The sequence below is a fragment of the Fopius arisanus genome, unplaced genomic scaffold (genome assembly GCF_000806365.1).
Source record: "Fopius arisanus strain USDA-PBARC FA_bdor unplaced genomic scaffold, ASM80636v1 scaffold00021, whole genome shotgun sequence".
Taxonomy (NCBI): domain Eukaryota; kingdom Metazoa; phylum Arthropoda; class Insecta; order Hymenoptera; family Braconidae; genus Fopius; species Fopius arisanus.
Genome location: NW_011887760.1, coordinates 1133921 through 1157514, shown reverse-complemented (window position 1 = coordinate 1157514; position 23594 = coordinate 1133921). Strand labels below are relative to the sequence as shown.

The following is a 23594-nucleotide window of genomic DNA, read 5'->3' as shown; positions in this document are numbered from 1 at the left end:
GGGGGGGGAGAAGTGAGGGGTTCTAGTGAAAAAGTACTGGTAATTAGGGGGCTTGGGTTATAACAAAAATGAATTTCCGGGAGATGAGAAATCGCACATATTAAATAATTATCATAATGGAATTTAGAGGCTCACCGTTGGGGGGAGGGGGAAAGATTATTACAGGGGTTCAGGTACGACTTGTTGGGGCGGGAAGGTAGTAAAGGGTACTCACGGGGATGGCGGTTTCCTCAGTCCTTTTACACAACGGGTACTCGAGATAGGCCGTTCCTTCAAGCTCTCCACGGGCCACGTGTCCACCAATTCCTCAACAAATAATCTCCTCACAATTCTCCGACACCGAATCCTCAAAATTCTCCTCTAAACACTCCTCTAAACACTCCTCTAAACACTCCGGACAATTCTCTCTTCAACTACTCTTCCAAACACTCCTCACACTCCTCAACAAATAGATCTTATAACTCCTCAAAAATATATCTTATTCACGGGGCAGCTGTGTAACGAGTGGTGGCTTCCCCATCCTCGTTATTCTTCTTCCCCGATTATCGTTGATAATCGGGGTTAATCGGGGACATTCGTCATCGGGTGTCCTCGTCCGCATTATTAATTGGGGGTATTTGGGGCTATCTCCTTCCTTCTTCCGGGTCACGTGGGCCGTGACGTAGGGATGGTGGGTTTCTATGTCGTCCAGGTCACGTGGGCCGTGACGTAGGGCTGGTGGGTTTTCACTGTCTCTTCCTTTCCGTGGTGGTGCATCGGCGTGAGTGTAGGAATAAGGGGGGGGGGGGCAAGGGAAGGGATCGCTCGGGAGTGGGGACCAACGGTGACAGATTCCCTAACCTCGTCACCTGATTCTGCTGTACTTAAAACTACTTAGATCTAGCAAAAAGTCGTTATTAGGGGGTGGGGGAGGGGCTCAAAAAGTGCCTCGTCACAATATAATAATATGTAGCGTTACATTTCCGTCGGGTTTTGAAAATGCCTGCTACCTTCCCGTAAGCCTCATGAAACCTGCTAAAATTGAAGTCGATGGGCGTCAGATAATTTTTGTTCGGGATTACTAAACGGGAAAATTCGTACTATAAACTCAATTAACTTCGATATTCGAACATTGTACCTCAATAATTCCGAAATAGTAAGTGGAAATTATCCACTAAAACCAAAAAAAAGAAAAACCAAAAGGGAACGTGAAGGATCCGCTGAGCGGACTCCGGAAAAGCCTGAGTCAGATAGCTCGGAACGCTACGCCTAATGATCGCACAAAATTGTAGGCATAAAGATGCTTAGTTCACCACGTAAGGATAATTAGTAGCCACGGGGATTTTTAATGCGTAAATCACACTTTTTGCGCGTACGGCTCGATTTCCGCCTCGATGGAACCATAAGGAAGAATCACTAGCCTTTTATTAGCCGTGGAATATTCCCACCAGCAATTTCTCCCCAAAATACTCCCCGCTTGCCAAAATTTCTCACCAAATAACCCACCACCCGCACTGGGGGAAAGCATACACCGATTTCATTCGGAAAACCTCCACTCGCCTGCGTATTCTTTCGCGGTTAATGCGTAACTGATTTTCGAAGGTCTGTGTCACGTGACGCTGACCCCCTAATCACACCTACCAGTCGAGCAGTCATTGATTGGTGAATCTCCCTGCCCTATTATGGGCGAAGCCCTACGGGGGGGAATTAATTCAAATTTGAATTGATACTCCATTCTTAACATCTAATTCTCATGGCCGGTTCTCCTGAGTTCTCGGGATTAAGGGACCGAAATTCCTAACTTTTACCCTAGCTCAATCTAAATTTTGTCTTTCCCACACTCTCTTGGTGCATGTTAATGGGGATCACAACCGGTATTTCCAATGCTCATTACAAATATTATATAATGGAGGTGGTGCTAGCGTCTATTGGGGTAGAACGTACAAAGTTTTCTGTCCGTGGGTTTTGTGATAATTAGCATAATTGTTGACCCCCGGGAGAGGGGAGGTACGGAAAAATGAGTTCCTTAGGAGGCAGGACACCTGGAAAGATAATAGTTACAAGCGATACCCGATCGACGGTGGAAATGGGAGAAGGCTCTGTTGACTTCCGGTCCGTCAGGTTAACATGGTGGTAGGGAGAGAAAACATGGGTAAAGAGGAAGAGCGCAGCTCGGAAGGAGAGAATGTCGCGAACAGAAATGCAGTGGGAGTGCACACAGAGGGGGTCATATCTCCGAACAGAGAGGACGTGCTAAGAACCCAAGGAACTTTCCCAAGCAGGAGCGCTAGGGAAGTCGAAGAGACCAAAGGGGACAACGACAGCTGATTCAATAAGTTGCAGGATTGATGACTACATGTTGAGGAGTAGAAGCACAGGGGCCTTTGCCTCGTCTGCCAAACTTATTCGCTCGCCTCGGAGGGGCGTAGTAGTGTTAATTCGCAGAGGAGGCCCGGGATGAGCATATGGGATACGCGGGAAACACAAGGATGACCCAGTGGAGTTTCCCAGGACCAGGTGCCTGGGAAACCTGTCCGTGCAGCAAGATGCAGGGAATATGGTGTGACGGAATTCCAGGCGAATCCGTCACCTGTATTCCTGTAGGGTAACTACCTAGTTTAAGGGCGAGAGAGAACCGCGAAAACTTAATAAAATACTCGACCAACACGGATCCCGGGACCCACATCTATTAGCTACCTGCTACCTAAAAAGGTCTCGGAGAAGAGCTACCTGCTACCTTAGCTAAACTCGCCAAAAGCTACCTGCCACCTTAGTAAAACTCGCAAAAGCTACCTGCTATCTAAATATAATCCAGGGAAAAGCTACCTGAATAATCCCCGAGTAATTAGCTACCTGCTACCTAACGTCCTCTCGGAGACAGCTACCTGATACCTTCTCTAATTTTCCCCCAGGCTCGCGACGCTAAGATAATTATTAAAGTAGTAAGTAGAGACAGCAGTTAAATTCCTACAGTTTAGATGAACCCTCATGAAAATTCGGTTACAGTTATCGATTAGGAAATAGTTTAAATTCCCCTTAGATCCCCCTTATAATAGTTGAGAATTGTCTGCGCGAAATCGGGTCAAGGGCCGGGGACTATCGAGAAAAATTAGCCGATATACTGTGCTTCCGGTAGTCCCTGGAACCCTTTTTGGTTAATTGGATAAGGAACCCATAGGTTAGGTTGAGACGCCTACGCTCCGCGGGTTGTGAGAGGGTTGGGGTAATCTTCAGTTTAGTACGGGTGGAAGGCCATGTGAGCGAACGTAGGTCTCTCGCTTGCATGGATGGCCAAGAGCTTTACGGTTTAGCAAATTAAGATTTAGGTTTAGTTATAGTTACAGAGAAATTAGGATTAGTTAGTTTCGTTAGAAGATCCCCAATTCCTCTCCGGAGAGGGTCCCTACCTGATGAGCTACCTGATAATAGGCATAGACGGGGCAATAATCCGCTCCCCCAAAATCTCGCTCGAAACCCCTTGAAAAACTTATTGCGGCTAAAAGCCGGTTAGCATAGTTAAGAGAACCCCCAGAGTAATAGAAAACTACAATAATATTAATACATAGAAGTAAACAGACAAAACCCGATTTCAAATTTGAATTTGTTACGCGCCGCGAGCTAGGCTAATTCGAGATCAAGGCTAACTCGGTATCTAGCCACGCGCGCCGCCACCGGACGGATGCACTCGAGGAGAGTCGCCCCCACCCCGAGCAACAGGTTCGATCAGAACCACGCGACCGGCCGGCGTTAGTTCACCCCGGGCGGTTATCACAATCACGTGTGTGCCAGATATTTCGTGCATTAGACGACACCACACTCCTGCCCCAGAGTATCTGCACCTCTAAAACTGCATTCCCGAGACTCCACGAGCACCCTGGTAAGTACCCGTGTGTTTAATTAAGTGCCAATGAGTGCGGGAAGTGTGATTTTCGGGTAATTAGATGTCGCGGGCACGAAAATTCGCAAATGGCGTCGCAACCTCGCGATATGACGCCATACGGGAAACTCATGGTTGAGGAAGTCATAAGTACTTCTCAACGGCTACCTATGCTCCCTAAAGCTACCTGATGCTCCCTAGTGTTACCCCATAACTACCTAATCGTTTTAAATAGATTTTGGAACTTAATTTCGCCACGAAAAGGCGAAATATACGGGATGAGGCATTCCACGCGGCTCGGAATACCCCTCCCCCATGCTACCTATGGCTGCCTATTCTCTACGCTCTCTAGTACTAATGTTTCGATCCCTGCTACCTACTTTATTGGGTTTTCTATGCTCACCCGACGAGCTCGGGAAAAGACCCCGCTACCTGATAATTTTTGCTACCTCGACTGACACTTAATTGCTACGTTTTAATAAAAATTTATCGTTGACCTTCCATTTAAATTATTGCTACCGTTACATTAAAAATTTTATTGCTACCTCTTATTAAAAACTTCGGCTACCTTCGCGAGGCTGGATCAATTTCTCTGGGTGATGCAATAATGCTCCCCGAGACGTAATTGTCCGCCATTTTGTGGATTCCGGTTGAGCATGGGGACGCGATCTCTTAGTTAATTAATTTTCATGGTTGGAATCCATACAGCTATCATGCTGCCTCTCGCGAATTAGGATTACTTCTATATAGTTACACAATTAATTAACCAATTAATCCGATTACTTTCGAAAGGGGCCTATGGTACCCTACGAAAAGGGAGGAAAGGGACGAGGGAAGTAGGAGTAAATACATCTCCTGAGCACCTCAACACCTGCAGTAAGTGTGGCCTGGGGAAGTTCGAGGACAGGGTTGCTCGACCTTGGAAACCATGATGTTGAGACTAAAAGCCAGGTTGGAGGAGATTCTAGCACGAATCTAGTACAAGGGTCTACGGCCAAGAAGACTAAGGAGGGAGAGGGGCTCGACAACACTGGGCGGACCCTAGGGGAGCTGCTGATAGAAGTCCTACATTAGGGAGTGCTGGCGGAACTCTGACAAAAGGGGGCAAGTTGAATCAGAAGGAGAACCTGATGGGTACGGCTCTTAGAATGTGGAGACTGGAACAGTAGTGGAAACTGAGGACCTATGGCCGAAATGCGAGGATGAGGAATTCGGCGACCCACGCCTTACGTGAACTCCTGAGGAATCCGCTCCTCGCAGAAGACTACCCCCAACCGGAGGAAAGTTAAGGAGGTCAACGAGGTCAAGGAGGCCGGACTCTTGAATGGAAAGTTCCTCTTTCGCTAGAATATCACTCACAGAAAAGAGCCTTCCTCTGGGGGACTGTGCGGCAAATACATAGGAGGGTCGGGATAGAGCTGGAAGATGACTTGACGCAGAGACAACTGGAAGTTGTGGATTACCTAGGGGCACTAGCCATGAGGTCCAGAGAACTGGAGAAATCTGCGGAGGTTAGGCTATTCCAGCAGGCTAATCAAGTGTCTGGGAGAAAATACAGATGGAACGAGGAGAGGGCAGAACTGGAGAGAACAGCAGGACACCCAAAGCAAGAGAGGAAGGACAGCAGCAGAAGAAGCGACCCCGACCGCAGAGCTGATAGGGACTTCAACGTAGTTAATAATAACAGGGGGAGGTCAGGGGGAGGTCAGGGGGAAGAGGATTACATCAGGGTTTGCTGCTGGAACGCTGCGAGACTCAAAGGGAGGAAAATCCGCAGAGTGTGGAGAAATGTTAACAAGTACGACGTAATTGTTCTACTGGAACCGCACGTAAAGTTCCCAAAGTAGGATGGCCTGACGAAGAACCAGGAAGGGATAACGAGTGCGTTCAAGTTGACCCACAAGTGTGCCATCAAAAGTAAGAAGAAGGGTAGGGACAAAGGAACGATCCTCGTCCGAGTCAGGAACTCATTGGGAGGGAATGTAAAAATTAGGACTTGAAATAACGGGGCGGTGATATCGAGAGTCAGCTTACATGAGGGGGGTACGAAATGTAGAATTGTCACGGGTTACTATGATATAGTCATGAGGAAAATCCTAGAGAAAATGGGACAAGAGGTAAAGAGAGGTAAGGAGCTAAGGCAGGCCATCATTGTTATGGTGGACCTGAATGCCAAGGTGGGTGAATTGCAAGCAGGGGGTGGAGAGGAACGTTCCCAAAGGAGATCGAGGGATCAAAAGGTACTGAGGAAAGCGAAGGAACTGATCCGTTTCTGTCATATTGAGGGCCTACTGGTGGCCAATGGGGCAATACAAGGGGATTGGGACGGGAAATTCACCTTTGTGGAAAACAGATCTGATGTGGAAAGCTCGGCGATTGACAGGGTTCTACATGAAGGGCATACCGCAGTTCTAAATGACCTGAAAGTCTGGCCCACGATCGACTTTGATCACCTGGGGCTTGCGGTAACCATTAAAGGCGCACGGGGGTACGGGGAGGGCGGCTGGAAATGCGCTAGACTCGAGAGGTCTGATGGGAACTAATATACACGCAGGTTAGAGAGTACTGTTTTCCTCCTTTGGTGTACAATATACTATGATAAATCGTGGTTTCTTTTAAAGAAATTTTTCATTACTATATTTTTATATATAGTGACGTATTCTTGCAGGCAGGTATATCAGCAATGGCAGGACTGTCACTGTGGTCCAGGATGGCGAAGCCGAAACCCTTATCTCAAAATAAACCAGGTTCACGTATTAACACGGATCGTTAGTCAACATTAGCTAGCTTGGCACTGCGTGGATGCAACACGTATGTGTCAACCACAAATTTTACCACGTCAACCACACCAGTAGAACCACACTCAAATTGTTGAATGTGTTTGACGGGAATTCAGACGTTTAGTACTGAAAGATGGCGAAGGTAGAAGAGTTCTTGAATCTGGATTGAGTAAGCTCAGATTCACCTACTCAACACCGGATCCTGATCGGGCTTTTGTAATAATCTCGGTAACCACTGCAATCCACATGATCGCAATTCCATGTAAGAATCAAAGGAATGAAACAAATCCATGAACTCTCTCTAATTCCAATACACAATTTAGAGGAAATCGAATCATTCCTCAAAAGAAAGAGAGGATGGATTTGTGAATTTCCGGTAAAGTTTGCACAGTGCGCTCGATGGGCCCACCTAGCTACGAATGCCAATTAAGCCAATGATTATAAAAGAATGGGTCCTATTGTATCAGAGATTATAGGGGAGATTGCTAACGCCAACGGCGAAGCTTCAACCGCGGAATTTCCTAGCGGTACTGACGGAACTAATTTTGCGGGTGTACCTGTGAATCAAATAGGTCGCGAGGGCAAGAGTGTCGGTAATTTTCGGAGGGTGTGGGTATAGATAAAGCAGAGCGTGACCCCGAGAGTGTCGATAATTCGGAAAGACCTGCAAACGCGAGAGTGTCGATAATTCGAGGAAATCGTGACGAAAGAAAACATCCCATATAGAGCGGAGTGGGGGTATGATGGAGAAACAATCGATGGACGGAATGAAAAAAATGAATTCACTTTTGTAAATTGGAAAAATTGTTCAACAAATTGGGGAAAAATTATCTCGCAAATATATATTTAAACGTTTGGGAATCGCTTGAACCGTCGAAATTTATGGGTCCCTCGGAACTTTTTTTTTAACGATAGCTTTTTTGTTAACAAATTCAAAAATGATTAAACAAATTCGGGAAAAGTTGTCTCGCAAATGTATACTAAAACGATTGAGAATCATCTGAAACGTGGAGATTTATGAGTCCCTCGGAACTTTTTTTTTTAAACGATAGCTTTTTTGTTAACAAATTCAAAAATGATTAAACAGATTGGGGAAAAATTGTCTCGCAAATATATATTCAAACGATTGAGAATCGTCTGAAACGTGGAGATTTATTAGTCCCTCGGACCTCTTTTTTTTAAACGATACTTTTTTTTGTTAACAAATGTCGAATTTGTTTACAAAAATAAATACGTTGACAAAAAAATGTTCTGAGGGACCAATAAATCTCCACGTTAAAATGTAAACACGATTCTCAGTCGTTTGAGTCAATACTTGCGTGACAATTTTTCTCGAATTTGTTGAACAATTTTTCGCATTTGTTAACAAAAATGAACCCATTGGAAAAAAAAGGTTCCGAGGGACCAGTAAATCTCGACGATTCAGCTAATTCCCAATCGTTTGAGTATATATTGGCAAGACCATTTTTCCCCAATTTGTTTAATCATTTTTGAATTTATTAACAAAAAAGGAACAGTGGAAAAAAAAAGGTTCTGAGGGACCAGTAAATCTCGACGATTCAGCTGATTCCCAATCGTTTGAGTATATATTCGCAAGACCTTTTTACCCCAATTTGTTTAATCATTTTTTAATTTGTTAACAAAAAAGGAACAGTGGAAAAAAAAGGTTCTGAGGGACCTGTAAATCTCGACTATTCAGCTAATTCCCAATCGTTTGAGTATATATTCGCAAAATAATTTTTCCCAAATTTTTTTAATAATGATTGAATTTGTTGACAAAAATAGAACCGTTGAAAAAAGAACGTTCCGAGGGAGCAGTAAATCTCGACGTTTCAGTTGATTCCCAATCGTTTGAATATATATTCACGAGACATTTTTTCCCCAATTTGTTGAACAATTTTTCGAATTTACAAGTGAATTCATTTTTTTCATTCCGTTTATCGATTTTATCTCCATCATACCCCCACTCCGCTCGATATGAGATGTTTTCTTTCGTCACGATTTCCTCGAATTATCAACACTCTCGCGTTTGCTGGTCTTTCGGAATTATCGACACTCTCGGGCTCGCGCTCTGCCTTATCTTTAACCACGCCCTCTGAAAATTACCGACACTCTTGCCTCTTGCCCTGTTTGATTCACAGGTACACCCGCAAAATTAGTTCGGCTAGGGCGGCCAAACAATTTCGCGGTTGCAGCCTCGCCGTTGGCGTTATCAATCTCCTCTATAATCTCTGATTGTATTGTGCGGGTAGTCGGAGGGGCGAGACCACGATGCTTGGGTCGGAGTGGGGGTATCATTACGTCAGTCAACGCGCAAAACTTTGAATTTTTGAACGAAAAATATGAATATATTTTTTGCTGTATTTTGCATTGTTAAAAAAAATCAAATAATCTTGTTTTTCTACATAAACTTCCGCATAAAATTCCGTTAAATAAATCACTCGGATTTGAATATTTCAGCAGCAAGTGAATTGAAGAGCACTTGTGAAAAGATCTTCAATTTTTATTAACATTGTTTAAACATTTCTCAAGCAGCATTTAAAAAAATTAAAAGATTGCTGGCCTCGAAAGAGCACTAAAAAACAAGAAATTTCAATTCTATCATTTCATGTCTTGTTGACTTTTTTTCATGGTATCGATCCCACTGTTAAACATTTGAAAATTCATCCATTTCCACTTAAGCGCGATAATGAATAATTACTGCAAAAAAAAACAAAAATAATTACCTGCCGACAGTGATCGAGCAAAGGTAATTAAAAAATGTTCACAGATTGAAAAATGTGTGATCTAGCCAAGAGTCGGCAAAACTTATGAAATGAACCTTACATTCAGAATTTATGGATTGAATTTTAAAAAATGACATCTCATACTTTATTCAATTTTGAATAAAATAATTATTCACTATTAAGGTAACCGAGAAATAATCATTTTCTGGCATTTTCTGGCCACTTCGTGCCCACTGCTACGCCCACCCTGACTACGCGATACACGAGACAAGTTGGGATAAAGAGGATGATTGGCCCCGAATCACAGATAGGTATTATTAAACAAAATTATAAATTATAAAATTATAAAACAAATTCTGTAACCCAATTATAGTAGAACATAAAATGGTTCTTCTATTATGAACATCTGAACCCACTTCCGATGCGTAAACTGTGAGAATTTAATTTCACCTGACATCCTCCATTGAATCGATTTAAATTGAATTATATCCTGTAGAAGGGAAAGAAAAGAAATACAGATACATTGTTTAATTTTGCATAATCTGGTCAAGTTAATGATCTATTAGGTCGTATCTTCAGAGACGGAAGCATCATCTCTTTCTCGTAGTGGCCCCTGGATCATGGTGAGAGTAATGCGAATTCAAAGTCGTTGAGTATCGAAATTTGATTTTCTCATTTAGGAAGCGATTTTCAATCTACTGTCCACTCCTTAGGCTTGATTGTGAAAAGTAATCTGTTTAAGGGTAAAATATTGGAGTAGCTAATATACCCTATGACCTACCTATTTTGTGAGAATATCATTCGATGATAGCACTGAAACACCTGTGGTGGCTTTACTCTTATTTGTGACAGTTAGTTTTAACACCTTTTATTGGAGTATTTAGTTAAATTCGTAGAATTAATTTAAATAAGAAATAACGGTTACAAAAATGAATCGGCATGAAGAGCTCCAGAGAGTCCCTACGCAGTTTACACAAATATAAACAATTATTTTCTATAGAAAGAAAGAACAGAGAGTTCTCCATTAGGGACGGATATTCGTTCGGTCTTTATAACCAGTCGTTAGTCTTTTAGAGAGTATAGAGTATAGGCGTTTCTTCTTCGTCCTTTTTTTTTAATAAAAGAAATCATTAAAGGAATCTACGATAGTTTATATGCTTTTAAATCCCATTTGCAACACCTTTCTAGCCTAATTGTGTTCGCAGTTGTGTGTACCAAAAAAAACTTTTTAGAATAAATATAAAATTTGTTTTCTGTAGTTAAAAACAAAAATCATAAATTTTTATTTATTTTGAATCAATTTTTTGCAGATTTCAGGCGGAAAGTACAGAAGAGAACTAGAACCTACTAAGACCTACGTGGATGGTTTTTCAAAATCAATAATTAGTTGGAATCACTTGTGTACTAATTAGAATTTCTTTCATGAATTTAAATTTATGGCATAGTTCCAAGTAAAATCTGAACCTATCACTAGTCCGTTCAGCAAGTCAAACTAATCCATCGAGCTCTTTCACGTGACAGAAACTCATCCAGTTGGACTGTCGCAGTATTTATGCGATAACATTTTTTTGTTAATTAGTCTTTAATAGTTTTCAATTTACCGACGGTAGAGGCCGTGCGGTTACAATGCTAAACACGTATGGCAATACCAAAAAATCTCACAGTTTAAATGCCGAGCGCTAGTCCTGTCAAAAAGACTCCCTCCGTTAGGCAAATTCGGCAAAAATCCATTACGCACTTATTGCGTAATATACTATTATGTGCTTTTGGTCTTAGGTGGAGAGGGGAAAGTACATCGAAGATTGTCTTCAGCAGATGGAAGATAGATTTAATCATCTACTCGAGACCTTTGCCCAGAATAATAATAATCCTATCAAGCCAGGAGGATCTTCAACCTTGATGGAGGATTCTCAACTACAGTCACACTCAAACTCTTTTAATCTGGAAAGTTTTAGTACGAAGGTCGATGAGAAAAGAGTCCTTCTACAAGCAATTCCAGCTCGACTCGAGATACTCCCCAGTGTCCAATGATTTGGATCTGCAGAATGGACAGAGATACGTTATAGCAGTACATCGAAGGGTTTGCTGCTACACCAGACTTCTCTGCTTTTGAGGTAAATTCCGAGCTGTGTCGTTTAGACAAGGGGACAGACCATCTGGCACCAATGGAAATGTTTCTAGCAGGTTTATCGAATGCTATACATCTATAAATCCAGAGAGCTCCTCACGAAGGTTCTCCAGCGTTTGGTTAATTGAATGTTTTCAGTGACTGCAGCCACAGTTCTCAACAAGGTTTCTGCTTTCTTCGGAGAAGATTCCCCAGTAGCTAGGAACTTCAACGAGTCCCTCCAGATGATGTGCCGCAAAAGAGCAGAATGCGTGGAAGGCCCAAGGGAGAGGATCATTGTTAGAATTGCAGAGGTCTCCATTGAGGCAACGATTCGCTAAATCCCACTGTGTGACATTCATTTGTTTCGGAAACAGCCGCTAACTCATCTGGTTCACTCCCTGGAAGACTCTCAAACCTGGCTCAACACAGGCCTCATATAGAGATTCCTTAAATCTCAGGAGGCCACCGGCTTCATCTAGACCGGTTTCTAGTACAAGTACCTCCAAAGGCTTCCAGGCATCCAGGTCTTCATTTCTTCCATACAAATCCACACCCCGGACTAGATCTCCCAAGAAGCAGCAGACAAAACCCAGGACATCCTCCCATTACTTTCGGAAGAGATCGCAAAAAATGACTACTCATCCTCCCAGGAGTTCATCGTCGCTCGGATGTGCTCCTTACAAGATCGTTGGAGAGAATTGGGAGCTTCTGGGGCAGTTCTAAAGGTCATCGAGGGTACACGGATACCCCTGGTATCCAGGCCTCTCATCACTCCCAACTGGGTTCACTCACTTCAAAGGACCCAGGTATCCAAAGACTTATCACAGCAGACCAAACTTCTGAAAGGGCAGGGGGTCTTGGAAGAGGTTCACTCGCCAGCCCCTTCATTCATATCACGGTACCAGATTTTCTCCAACCAGGAGATTCAACAATAAAGGCAGACCTCATACAGGCGTACTTTCCGATACCAATCGCCGAAAGTCATCGCCCATTCCTTCGCCTCGTTTACGGCAGAGAATTTCTTACACTAACATGTCTTCCGTACGGCCTTTCAACCACCCCTCAACTGTTCGCCACAGTGACGAATTAGGTGGCAGAATTCTTCCGCAGGAACGGTCTGCAAATCATCGTCTACTTGGAAGACTTCCTGTTAACCTCCCAAGTTCGATATTCGATAGGCGCAGTCACGAGAGATTCTGAAAACTCTGGAATTCCTCTAATAGCAGTTATATTACCAAAAATCGCTCCTAACGTCCACTCAGGATTTACAATTCCTAGAGTTACCATGGAATAGTAGAGACAACAGAATCAAGCTACCAGGGATCAAGATCTCGAGGATCCGCATTCTTGCTCGAGATATTTTCACATAAAAATCCACAATGCTGGCAGAAATACAATCTTTCCTGGGTCATTTGAACTTCGCCACAATGGCCATCCCCAGAGGTCGGTTGCGCTGTCAATACCTTCAGGAATTGAGCGTCTCATTCACCCAGAAGAAGGAGAGAGAGAAAGATGGTGCCGCCAAGAGCTCTGACAGAGGTAAAATGGTGGAACAGGTCACCGTCCACCTCTGCCTCTCTCCATCCAGACCCGATCAATCGTTGTTGACCACGGACGCGGCGGACTTGGGCTGGGGCACCCAACTCGACGAGGATTTCCTCTCTGATACATGGTCCAGAACTCAGGAGCACTGGCACTCGAACAAGAAGGAGATGTTCGCGGTCCTGGCAGTCTTCAGACGCCTGGTTCCGCTTCTGAGGAACTCGCAAATCTTCATTGAGTTAGATAATCCTTCACTAATGGCGTATATCAGGAACGAAGGGGGCACCAGGTCTCCTCAACTGCTCGTTCTAGCATGTTAGACTCTGGAACTGGCCGCCAAATTAAATATTGGCCTGTCGGCAGCCTACCTACCCAGCAGATTCAACGGCATCGCCGACCACCTGTCACGGTGCAAGATTCCTCTAGAATGGGATCTTCGTCGATCATTAATGTGCATAATTTCCAAAAGATGGGGCAAGCCAGACATGGACCTATTTGCGTGAGGCTAGGCTGGGTATTTGTCACTCCAAACCTCATCCCGAGAGTGCTGACCCACCAAAACAAGTGTCAGGGTCGATTTCTCCTAGTAACCCTAATTTGCCACCAGACCTTCTGGTTATCAGATCTCCAAAAGAGAACCCTCGATCCTCCATGGGAGATTCCAGATCTGAAGAGGTGTCTCGTCAACCTGTCCGCGGGCCTACTTCTTTCACAGGTCGAGAGGTTATCCCTCCAGGTGTGGAGAGTTGGAAGTGGAGTACACCGTCAGTATGTCCAGCCTAAATATCGATTATGCGAGGTAACCAAAATAAAAGGGAACACCCCGCGGGTACTCAAGTGACCGCCATTATGGCCTGAGAGGTATTAAGAAGTGACCATCAAGAATTCCAGGCAACACCTGGAAACCACGAATCATCCAAAAGAAGCCACGCAATTGCTTAAAGGCATTTCTAAAGAGATTCTTTTCACTTTTTTTCTTTCTTCTATTGAACACGGAGGACCAGTAACTTAAACAACCCTTCAATGATAACCGCAGATAGAAGCAGCTCAAAAGAATTAAAAATGTCGGTAACCTAGGAATGGACCACGGATTCCTCGATATCGACAAATGAAAATGCAAGCTAATAGGGGCGCATCTGCTCCGAGTGCCTCCCCCCATTGGTTACCGGGGGTTGGCCGGGATCATGAGATCACCTGCACTCCCTATTCAACGAAAGTGATAAGATGGCTTCCCGGAATTGGCACAATTCAACAGATGATTTCTTGTTGACAAAACAAGAGGACATCTCCAGCTTCCACTCCATTTGACACGCGAGTTCTCTAATGAAGAATAGTTATCCATCGTCAAAGAAGATCTACAATTTATGGGCCATGAACGTCAGAAAAATTCGTAAACATGCCACGTTTAACATTAGAAGAACATTAATTAGAGAGAGGCGAATGCGCGATCATCCCCTCTTTTTCTCAAAAACTTCTCCCGCACCTGGGAAAATGGGGGGTGACACCAGGATGAGGGTACACCGTCCAGAAACCTCCCTTCTGAATACATTGTTGAACATATGAAGATGCCTCCCACGACACTTCAAAAAAACGTTGGATGACGGAATATCAAAACGCTATCGGTCGTAGAGAAATCACGCCTGAACAGTATATAAAAGGCGGTTTTTCGCCAAATCAGTCAGTCTAAATTAAATGTTGCTCGAAATCTTCAGGTAGTACCCTGCTCGTCATCCACTTGACTCTTCAAGAATCGTCTTCAAGGGACCAACTCTGCAGGACCAGCCTCTGACGTCACAACTGATCCTAGCCTGACTGTACGACTCAACTCCCCGTATAACGCTAGATCGAATGTGCAACTATAATTCAAGCCGACCAGTCCATTGTAAAATTTCGCCTTGCTCGCTATTAAAGCTGACCCTCCGAAATCCGTCTGTTAGCAAGTAGCCCTGCTAGACCGCTCCCTTTTTATCGCGACTGACGCATAGCTTGATCGTGCAACTCCACTCTTCTCGTCGCGTCGGATCATCGGTGCCAATTTAACTAAAAGTGGCTCGTCTCTTGAAATTATTCATCGAATGGTATCCAACCTGTTGTTTAGTTGACTCTCCAAGAACGAGGCAACTCTGCGGAACCAACTCTTGTGATCGAAATAGCCTTCATCCCGAGTGTTCAGCTCAGCGAATTGTCTCGTTAAGCCAGCACAGACCTGAGGGTCTCCTCAGGGATCATGCTACGGCTACCAGTACAAAGCTAGTGAGCCACCAAGTTGTTCCTGAGTGTGCAACTCAGCCCTGTCAACACCAGCAGCACCTCCATAGTTATTACCACATCATATTCATCAGCACCAGAGCTGCGTGTTTGAGCGTTTTCAATTCCATTAGCTCTAGAGGAGCTAGCATATTTTTGGAGTTCTCCAGAATCCACTACAAAGAAGAAACACCGAGATATCGCCACCGTTCTTCTGCCACCGTAAGTCAGAAACACACACGAACAAGATTTAAACTATTCTCTCCTACACTTTTTCCAACCCTTCCTTTTTCTCTACCCCTGGTTTTTATCTTGGACTTTTACTATCCTGTATTTTAAGTGAAGTGTAATAAATTAAAAAATCCATTTTGTACAAAAATGAGGCTGATCCAGGGCACTGGATCGATCGGACACAATCGGAATAATTCGGGGATGGGGTCGGGTGCCATGGGGGGTTACTCTGACCACATACATCACTACGGATTCATCCATCAATCAAAGCACATCGCTAATATCAGCATCTTATCATTCATATTTTCGTGTGGTTTTGATCGAGTTTATATATTTTTTATACTCATCATTGGTTTCTTATCATTAACATTTTTTGGTTGCAATCATCATCATACTTATTGGACAGTCATCAAATGTAAATTGTGTACATTTGGGTTAAATTAAATTGATTCGCCTTGCGGCTCAATCAACGTGTTTTTTATCCCATTGGCAAACTATCACACCCCTTCCACTTCCAATCCACCCTACCCGGAAAAAACATCAACTCGCAAACACATTTAAAGGAAAGTTAAGTATCTTTCTCTTTATGTGCTGTAAGAGTATTCTCTCCCGGGTCAACACGCCGGGATAATCCTCGAACTACTCCGGCTGCCGCCTCTATCGTTCACGATTGGACGCCAGCCAAGTTTTTATGGAAAACCTGACGGAAAACCAACCGCGAAGGAATTTCGTCCATTCCGCGGACTTTCAGTGGCGGGTCTCACAATGCCGAGCTAGCATCAGCATGACACGGTAGAGTGGGCGAGGTTCGCCAACGTGCGAGTAACTCCAATCGCTAACTTCCGCCGCGCTTACGGCGTCGTTATCGATATCTTTCGGGGGACGTATTCCCCAAAACTCTCGTGGAGGAATGTGACCATCCCTCGCACGTTGTACTCTCTCCTCTGGGGTGGTTCAACCCCAAAAGAGACACAGATCACCTGCGAATCCTTCTCACCCCGCAGGGCGCCGAACTTCTCGAGGCACATGCGATGCAGATATCGGGGGACCTTTCTCACCCACCTAATGTCCACCCCAACTCGAGAGCTCGGAAATAGCAATCTCATCACGAGTCAAAATCAGAGGTACTCCTTATGGAGGCGCGCACGACCGGACCGACGGGAAACGCTTGGAATCCCGGCCCTTAGTCCACCCCAATACCATGAGTTTCGCCCTAGAGATGGATCTCTGTAGCCTCAGACTCTCGTCCGCAGCCCCAAAGTAATCCATTTTACTGATCGGGGACGCATAAGCGTCCCCTTCTCTCGCTATTCCAAGATTCCTTGGAACCACGTACCCCTCATAATCCCGGCAGGGATTATTGCCACCAACTGATCCCGAGCTCCTAAAACATCCGCTCGAGACCAGCACTCAACGCGAACTCTTCTGAAATCTCCCAGGGCCTTCTCCCCCTAGTCTGAGCATCTCAGTGACTGTGGGTCATCCGTTACCCTACAGCCACCAATCAACTCGACGGGATCCCGGGGGCGCTAGTCCTTTCACCTAGACATTGGTCCCTGGTCTAAGTCAACGGCGCCCTTCAAAACGACCCAGTTGGAACGCCTGTACGTCAGCCCTGGACTCCCTAACACAGCTGGGTAGATTTCCGAATTGGGAAACAGCTATCGCCAGCGCCATCATAGTGTTCCGAAACATGGTCTCACCCTACCACGTTTCCTCCCACTATGTGATTGGTAAAATTCACCTTCGGAGCGGCCTCATTGGCCATCGTCCGATGTTTTACTCATCCTTCGCTCGGCTATTTCAGCCGGCGTTAGACACAGATCACCTGCGAATCCTTCTCACCCCGCAGGGCGCCGAACTTCTCGAGGCACATGCGACGCAGGTATCTGGGGACCTTTCTCACCCACCTAATGTCCACCCCAACTCGAGAGCCTTTCGCCTAGTGACTTTTCTAGGGTTTTCTCTAGTAACGAGAAAAATCTCATTACAGTGCTAATTCCTCATTTAATGACCATTGTGTACTTCAGTACTTAGTCCCACGCAATAGGCCCCACTAAATGAGATTTATAAAATCCCCTCTCCTCCGGACACTATCTGTCGCAACTGGTTTCGGTCACCTCACCTCAAGGATTCACCTTTTATTCGATGATTCGACCTACCCAACGACCGAGTGTCCGCAACAGCCCCCAAGAGCTGGGTGGACAATGTCCCTGTCGAAACCATCCTCGAGAGAGGAAACTGGACCTGAGCGTGGACACTTCCAGGAAATTCTAGTGCAAGGTGGACCAGCAGAACCTCCCTCAGGATTCAACTAGGATGGCTGTAGGCAAAAACTTCCGGAAAATTTAAAGCCTAATCATTGCGTTTTTTCTCTACTACTCCGTGTTTTATTCCATCCCGTTATAGTGTTATTAAGTGCGTTCTTTTGGTCGCCACAACCGCCAGGCCCAGGCAGTGACAGTAAATAACAAGCTTTTAAACCTTATAGTATATTGCTCACCTAGGGAGGAAAAGTAGACAAGTACTTCCCACGTGCAAAATTACCACCCGAGCCGTATGCACGTGGGAAATGCTTGTCTGATTATCCTCCCGAGGGTTGCATACCATTTTTCTATCGATATGCGGCGAAAGTGACGTTTCTAACCGAACGAAGTGAGGTTAGAATGCTCCCTTTCGGCGCATGTAGGCAGAAAAAGCTTTTCCAACAGTCTAATATTTTATGTGGAGCATAAAGTCACCATTTCAGAGCTTCGCATAGCATTCAGTTCTTTCAAAGTATTCACCAGGAGATAACAAACAGGGCTCTCATTGAGGGATACCGTGTGTCGGCCAAAGACACATAATGTTGGTATATTGCATCAAACAAAATACTAATTATGCGGTGGAGCCGATACACGGCATCTTAGTTCAGTTCTTCCTGGTGAAGAAAGCCGCTATGAGTCAACCGCCGTTGACGGCTTAGTACCAGGCGAATACTGAAGAGAGCGACAAGAGAGAGGGTGACTACAACAGCTTCCCTCATTGAGAGATGCCGTGTACCGGCTCCAGCACATAATCAGTATTTTGTTTGATGCAAAATACCAACATTTTAGTTTTCAATTTCTGATTAAAAAAAGATAAATTCATATGTCACCTTCATGAACAATACGTTAGTGCTTTGGAAAATTTTCAATAATATCTAGAAGCTGATTCTAAGCCAAAACTGTCAATAACCGGCCCAACGACGGTAATGGAAACAGTTTTGAACGCATCACTGTAAGTTTGCACTCACATGCCCACATACATATAGACTTTTCTTAAAAAACATCACTTCTCGACATTTTATGGGATTATGTATTTCCAATAAAAATACAGAAATTGAAAAAATAGCAATTACATAGCTTCCATTCGGAAGAAAGAACGAGAGAGCCATTCTGAAAAATCATGTTATATTAGACGGAAAACTGGCATAAGTCCGAAAAAGTGATAGTAAATAATCGAGGTGATGCAACAAAATTCTAATTGTCAAATTAAACTCTGAGTCATCACGTTCACTCCATTCATTTCTCGCCTAACTAAGATCCCTATGATTCCGGCCATAGCTTCAATCTGCCCTTTCAATGAATTAATCGTACTTTGAAGAGCATTAATTTCTTCCGAAAATTTCGAATTGAGAGTTTTAATTTCATCTGTCAAAGCAGAAACTGTATGAGTGAGAATGGTTATTGGTTCCATGGATTGGATATTCTCTGATGTTCCTAGTATTTCGGGATTGAGGAAATTTAGAAGCGATTCTTCTTTCATTTCAGATGAGGACTCAGACAGCACTGGAACAAATCCGGAATCTGAAAAAATAATTTATTTTGACATTTCCGTTACAACTTCAACATATTGATGAAAAATAGAAGACATGAATTACCCAATCGGGAAATATCACAACTGGAAATTGTTAAAAAAAGTTCTCGTTCATCAGAGGTTACTATAAATTGAAAATGTTACTATACATTGAAAAAACAATCGCAAATTCAAAACTTCTTAGATGACAGTAATTCAGAGAAAAGCGTTGAGTATTTACAGAAGTATTGGGTCATCTGTGATGGATTTTCTTGAATGTCTTTGATAATTTTATTAATTCTGTTCGCCATAGGAACCAATTGTTTACTGGTTTTCTCAGCAAGGAGGTTGCAATCTGAGTCCCAGTAGTATGGAATACACTGTTTCTCGCATGCCTCACTTAGTTTGATTAACATCTGCAATTGAAGAACAATTTAGCATTTGGGAATTACTTTCGCCGCCAATAAGACACGGAACTTGATACTATTATAACTATCGTTCATTTAATAGAGTAATGTGTCAAATTGGATCTCATAGACAAGTGCACATAGAGTTTCTGTTCTGACTTTATTATTTCACATACAATTTTTAAATTGACTCTTAACAAACTTTGCATTCACGACTTACGTGAACGAGGAGAGAACTCATCGAAGACCCGATCAGATCAATTTCCCTTGTATGTAACTCATGATAAACTAATGTCTCGATGTAATAACTGGCCAAGACTGAAGACCAATTTTGGCAATCTCTTAATTTCTAAAAAAACAATAATAATATTTTTGGCGCAATGTATTCTAATGGCCAAATAAACTGATTAATCCATCGAAAAACGATACCTTCAGGTGTCTTATAACAGGCTTGATTTTCCCGTTTTTACTCAACAATGATTTCTCATATGAAAAGAAGGAGAACCTCCAGTTAAATTGGGGATTATGCCCAATCTTCATTGGTTTTGGTACCAGATACCACGGCTGATCAACATTCAGCAATCGTGTGAACACCTTCAGATTGGGTCTGGAATTGAATTCCAGAGCTGGCACCAAATCCAAATCGAGATGTCCACCCTCGTAAACAACCTGGAGCGTGAATGCTGGACCACTTTTGCGTACCTTTATCTTCAAAGAATTTGAACTTCTTAAAACAATTAAACTTGTATTTCTATATGTACATACTTTTATTTGAATTCAAATACTCCTCAGCATATAATACCGATTTTTTAAGACATTTTCATATTTACATTCACAGAACGGGTTTCCCCAATAGGGAGAATAAACCAGCCTTCCTGGCCCTCCATCAGCGTCGAGAACGATTTTGTGATAACGCCTTCAAACCATTTTCGTACTTTGTCATTACTAAGGTAATGTTCATCCTCCGAAATCCATCTGTCCAGTACCCTAATAAAGAAGAAACTGATTGAACTGCCCTACTAGTCAATCAAATAATGCGTTCATTGTGCAAAAGAACATTATTGCCTACTTCCTATGGGTCTCCCAGAGGGGTTTGTGAGAGTCTGGAGGAAGCCTTATTCTTGCATATCCGGGAAGACCTTCTTCAAACTATTTTCAAAAGAAAATGCGTGTACATTTAGATGCAATTCGATTGTTCTCCCGAAATTTTAGGAGACTGTGCCAATGACCATGCCAATCCGTGAATCCCCAAAAATAGTAGAAATCAGACGAAATATTCAACCCACTTTCCTCCTGGCATTTCGGAAGAAAAATCCAATTTTTCATAAAGATATGATGGAAAAACTTACTCTGATCTTCTCATAGATTACCGGAAGCTTTATAATCAAATCAAGATCAAATTCAGTTGGCTTCCCCACCCTCGTTTTTTTGTAGAAACTCCCAGCAAACTTTACTTCTTGGAACATGTCTTTGAACAACTGATCCTTACTCTTCATTAGCTCCATCACCGTTGTACGGACCTTGCGACAATTCAATCGATACGAAAATGAGTACCTTGCGCATAATTCTTTGCAAAAACTAATAGAAAAATATTCTATATATGCTCATTATATATAATCTTTAATAAAACAATATCGTTGCATTTTTTTATCGTTTCACATTTTTTCATCAGAATGTGCTGGAAAGTGACTCTTCAAACACGCTCCGCTTCGCTTGGCGCGTCTAAGAAGTGACGTTCCCGCACACTGCCAAGAAAAACATTGTTCGCAACTCGTGCAGAAAGCCTCGCCTTCGGCTTGTGCTATATACCTTCCGCATACCAAAAACAACTTTCGGCACTTGTATCGAAATATACTATTTCATAGATGGATATTTTCTCTTGAGGGATTATATTGAATTACCTCCATTAATAGAGAGTTCATCGGTTTCAAACGTCTGTCTGGGATTGTAATAAAGTAATTAACTTGATTGAATACTGTGTCGTCGCGGAGTTGTTTATTCATTGCTGCTTCACTCATCTATTAACAATTACCAATTGGAATCACATTGACAGGTATGGTTTGGGTGATGATTACTAAAAGTCACATAGAAGAATATTATTATGGAATCATTTCACGTGTTAAATTACTATCATTGATAAGCACATGCACGGAGAGAGAAGTCCAAGAAAAATTATAGGACCGAACACTAGAATGGTGGTGCAAAATGCTAGGATACCAGAATTTCCTTGGATCTCAAATAAAAATGACTATTAGTATCGTAAATTTTCTAATGAATTCCGCAATTAACAGCATTATAAAATTTGGAAGTATCATTTTTTCTTTGAGTTTGAAGGAAAAATTGATAGAATTCCTTTGAAAATTCCTATCAAGATCGGTATTTTTTTTTGTGTGCTTTTTTTAAATTTTTAATTGCTTTGCTACACAGCATTTTTTCTGAACATTTTTTAACCCAATATGATAGGTTGGTGATGAACATCGAATGCCTCCAATTCCTGCCGAAGCTGAATTTAACGCTGGTAATTATTGTAATGACTTTCAATTTTTACTTAGCCGATAAATACGTTTTCCTAGTCTGATGTAGAAATGCTACTGAGCAGTATAGTGATTTTTCTCTGGCTGGCAGTTTACACCGAGATTGAAATGCAGCACAATAATTTTTATCGAAATCACACTATAAAAATTCATAAATTTTTCTCTCCGTGCGGGTTCCTTTATCATTTTACGTTGCCACATGTAGGAAAAGTCAGATTTCGAATATATGACATTGCTCCCACCGGGACGCAAAAGATCTTGACTAGATCATTTCGACTTTTCAGATGAAGAACCACGTCATTGAATGACGGTTAAGAATTGTAGCCAAGAAATTACCTAAGATCAGAATATTGGGGCATATTTGAGGAGAAAATAAGTAAAAAAGAGTAGGATCATTTATAACTATCCTCAATAATAATCTTGCCTTTCCGACCTTGGCAGTACCTTTCTTCAGTTTATTAGTATATTCCTCACCTCTGGAGGAAAAACAGATAAGTCTTCCCTGCATGCAAAATTGCCACTTTTGCCAAAATTGCTTGTCTGTGTTTCCTCCCAAGGGTCCAACAGGATATTTCCCGCTGCGCGGGAGGAAAGTTACCCTCTCTACCAACACCGTGTTGAAAAAGCAGATGAGTCGAAGTGAAAGTACTGATATTCACGGTGCCAATTTTTGACAAATAGCTTACAGATTATTATTTTTTATTTCTTTATTTATTTTTTTTTTCATTCTTTTTTTCTTATTCCATACTTTATAGTACTGCCAGTTGCAGCCCTGTAATAATGGAATTATCGTATATCAAAAAACAAAAACAAAAATACAAATGAATATAGATATAGATTTACATATACAGAAAATTCAAAAATTTTATAAAAATATGAAATCTATAGTGTACCACAGCCACGACTCAATACAGCTCAACAACTATGGATAAAATTAACCCAACTTCTTCGCCCATTTTAATTGTGACTAGAAGGCAGCCGTTTTGGGGGTCCATCCGGGTTAATTTGTCGTTTTATTGTTAGAATTATAGGAGAGAATGTATTGCGTGAGAACTATTAATGCGACATATCCTAATTATCTATGAAAAATCGAAAGTTTTTCATAAAAATAAATGAGAAAAATGAAACGTGAAAAAAATCTCTCACACACATTAATGACATTGTTTGAGCACGAATAAAAAAGGAAGAGTTAGAAAATACATACCATCGTTTATAAGAAGTCTGTAAGACGACGTGGATGATCACATGATTTGAAAAAGAGCAAAAAAAGAATGAGATTATAGCCGCAGTCCTACTGCAACGCCTGACAACGCTTGGCAACGTCTGACAACGCCTGACAACGCCG

The 23594-nt window shown here is 42.7% G+C and overlaps 1 protein-coding gene across 4 annotated transcripts; it reads right to left on the bottom strand.

The window, feature by feature from the left end:
• Nucleotides 1-18808: 18808 nt before the first annotated feature.
• On the bottom strand, nucleotides 18809-23590 carry LOC105264479 (uncharacterized). Of its 4 annotated transcripts, none has more exons than XM_011301371.1 (10): nucleotides 23454-23590; nucleotides 21617-21789; nucleotides 21065-21235; nucleotides 20785-20864; nucleotides 20546-20702; nucleotides 20145-20423; nucleotides 19936-20064; nucleotides 19550-19724; nucleotides 19394-19453; nucleotides 18809-19319 (listed from the first exon to the last, which is right to left on the bottom strand). In XM_011301371.1, exons 2-10 carry the CDS (start codon nucleotides 21731-21733, stop codon nucleotides 19000-19002), a joined length of 1488 nt encoding a protein of 495 aa, XP_011299673.1. In that variant the 5' UTR covers nucleotides 21734-21789; nucleotides 23454-23590; the 3' UTR covers nucleotides 18809-18999. The 4 variants fall into 4 exon arrangements, with proteins under 4 accessions (XP_011299673.1, XP_011299672.1, XP_011299674.1 ...); XM_011301370.1 differs by having other exon boundaries at nucleotides 21617-21733; XM_011301372.1 differs by lacking the exon at nucleotides 19394-19453 and having other exon boundaries at nucleotides 21617-21733.
• Nucleotides 23591-23594: the final 4 nt, after the last annotated feature.

Excerpts from the sequence above, each read along its gene's own strand:
- LOC105264479 (XM_011301370.1), bottom strand. Across the intron at positions 21,236-21,616 it reads TGAACTCTCTATTAATGGAG|GTCCGTACAACGGTGATGGA; the intron begins GTAATTCAATAT and ends AATTGTCGCAAG. Across the intron at positions 19,454-19,549 it reads ACAGATGACCCAATACTTCT|TAACCTCTGATGAACGAGAA; the intron begins GTAAATACTCAA and ends TTCAATTTATAG.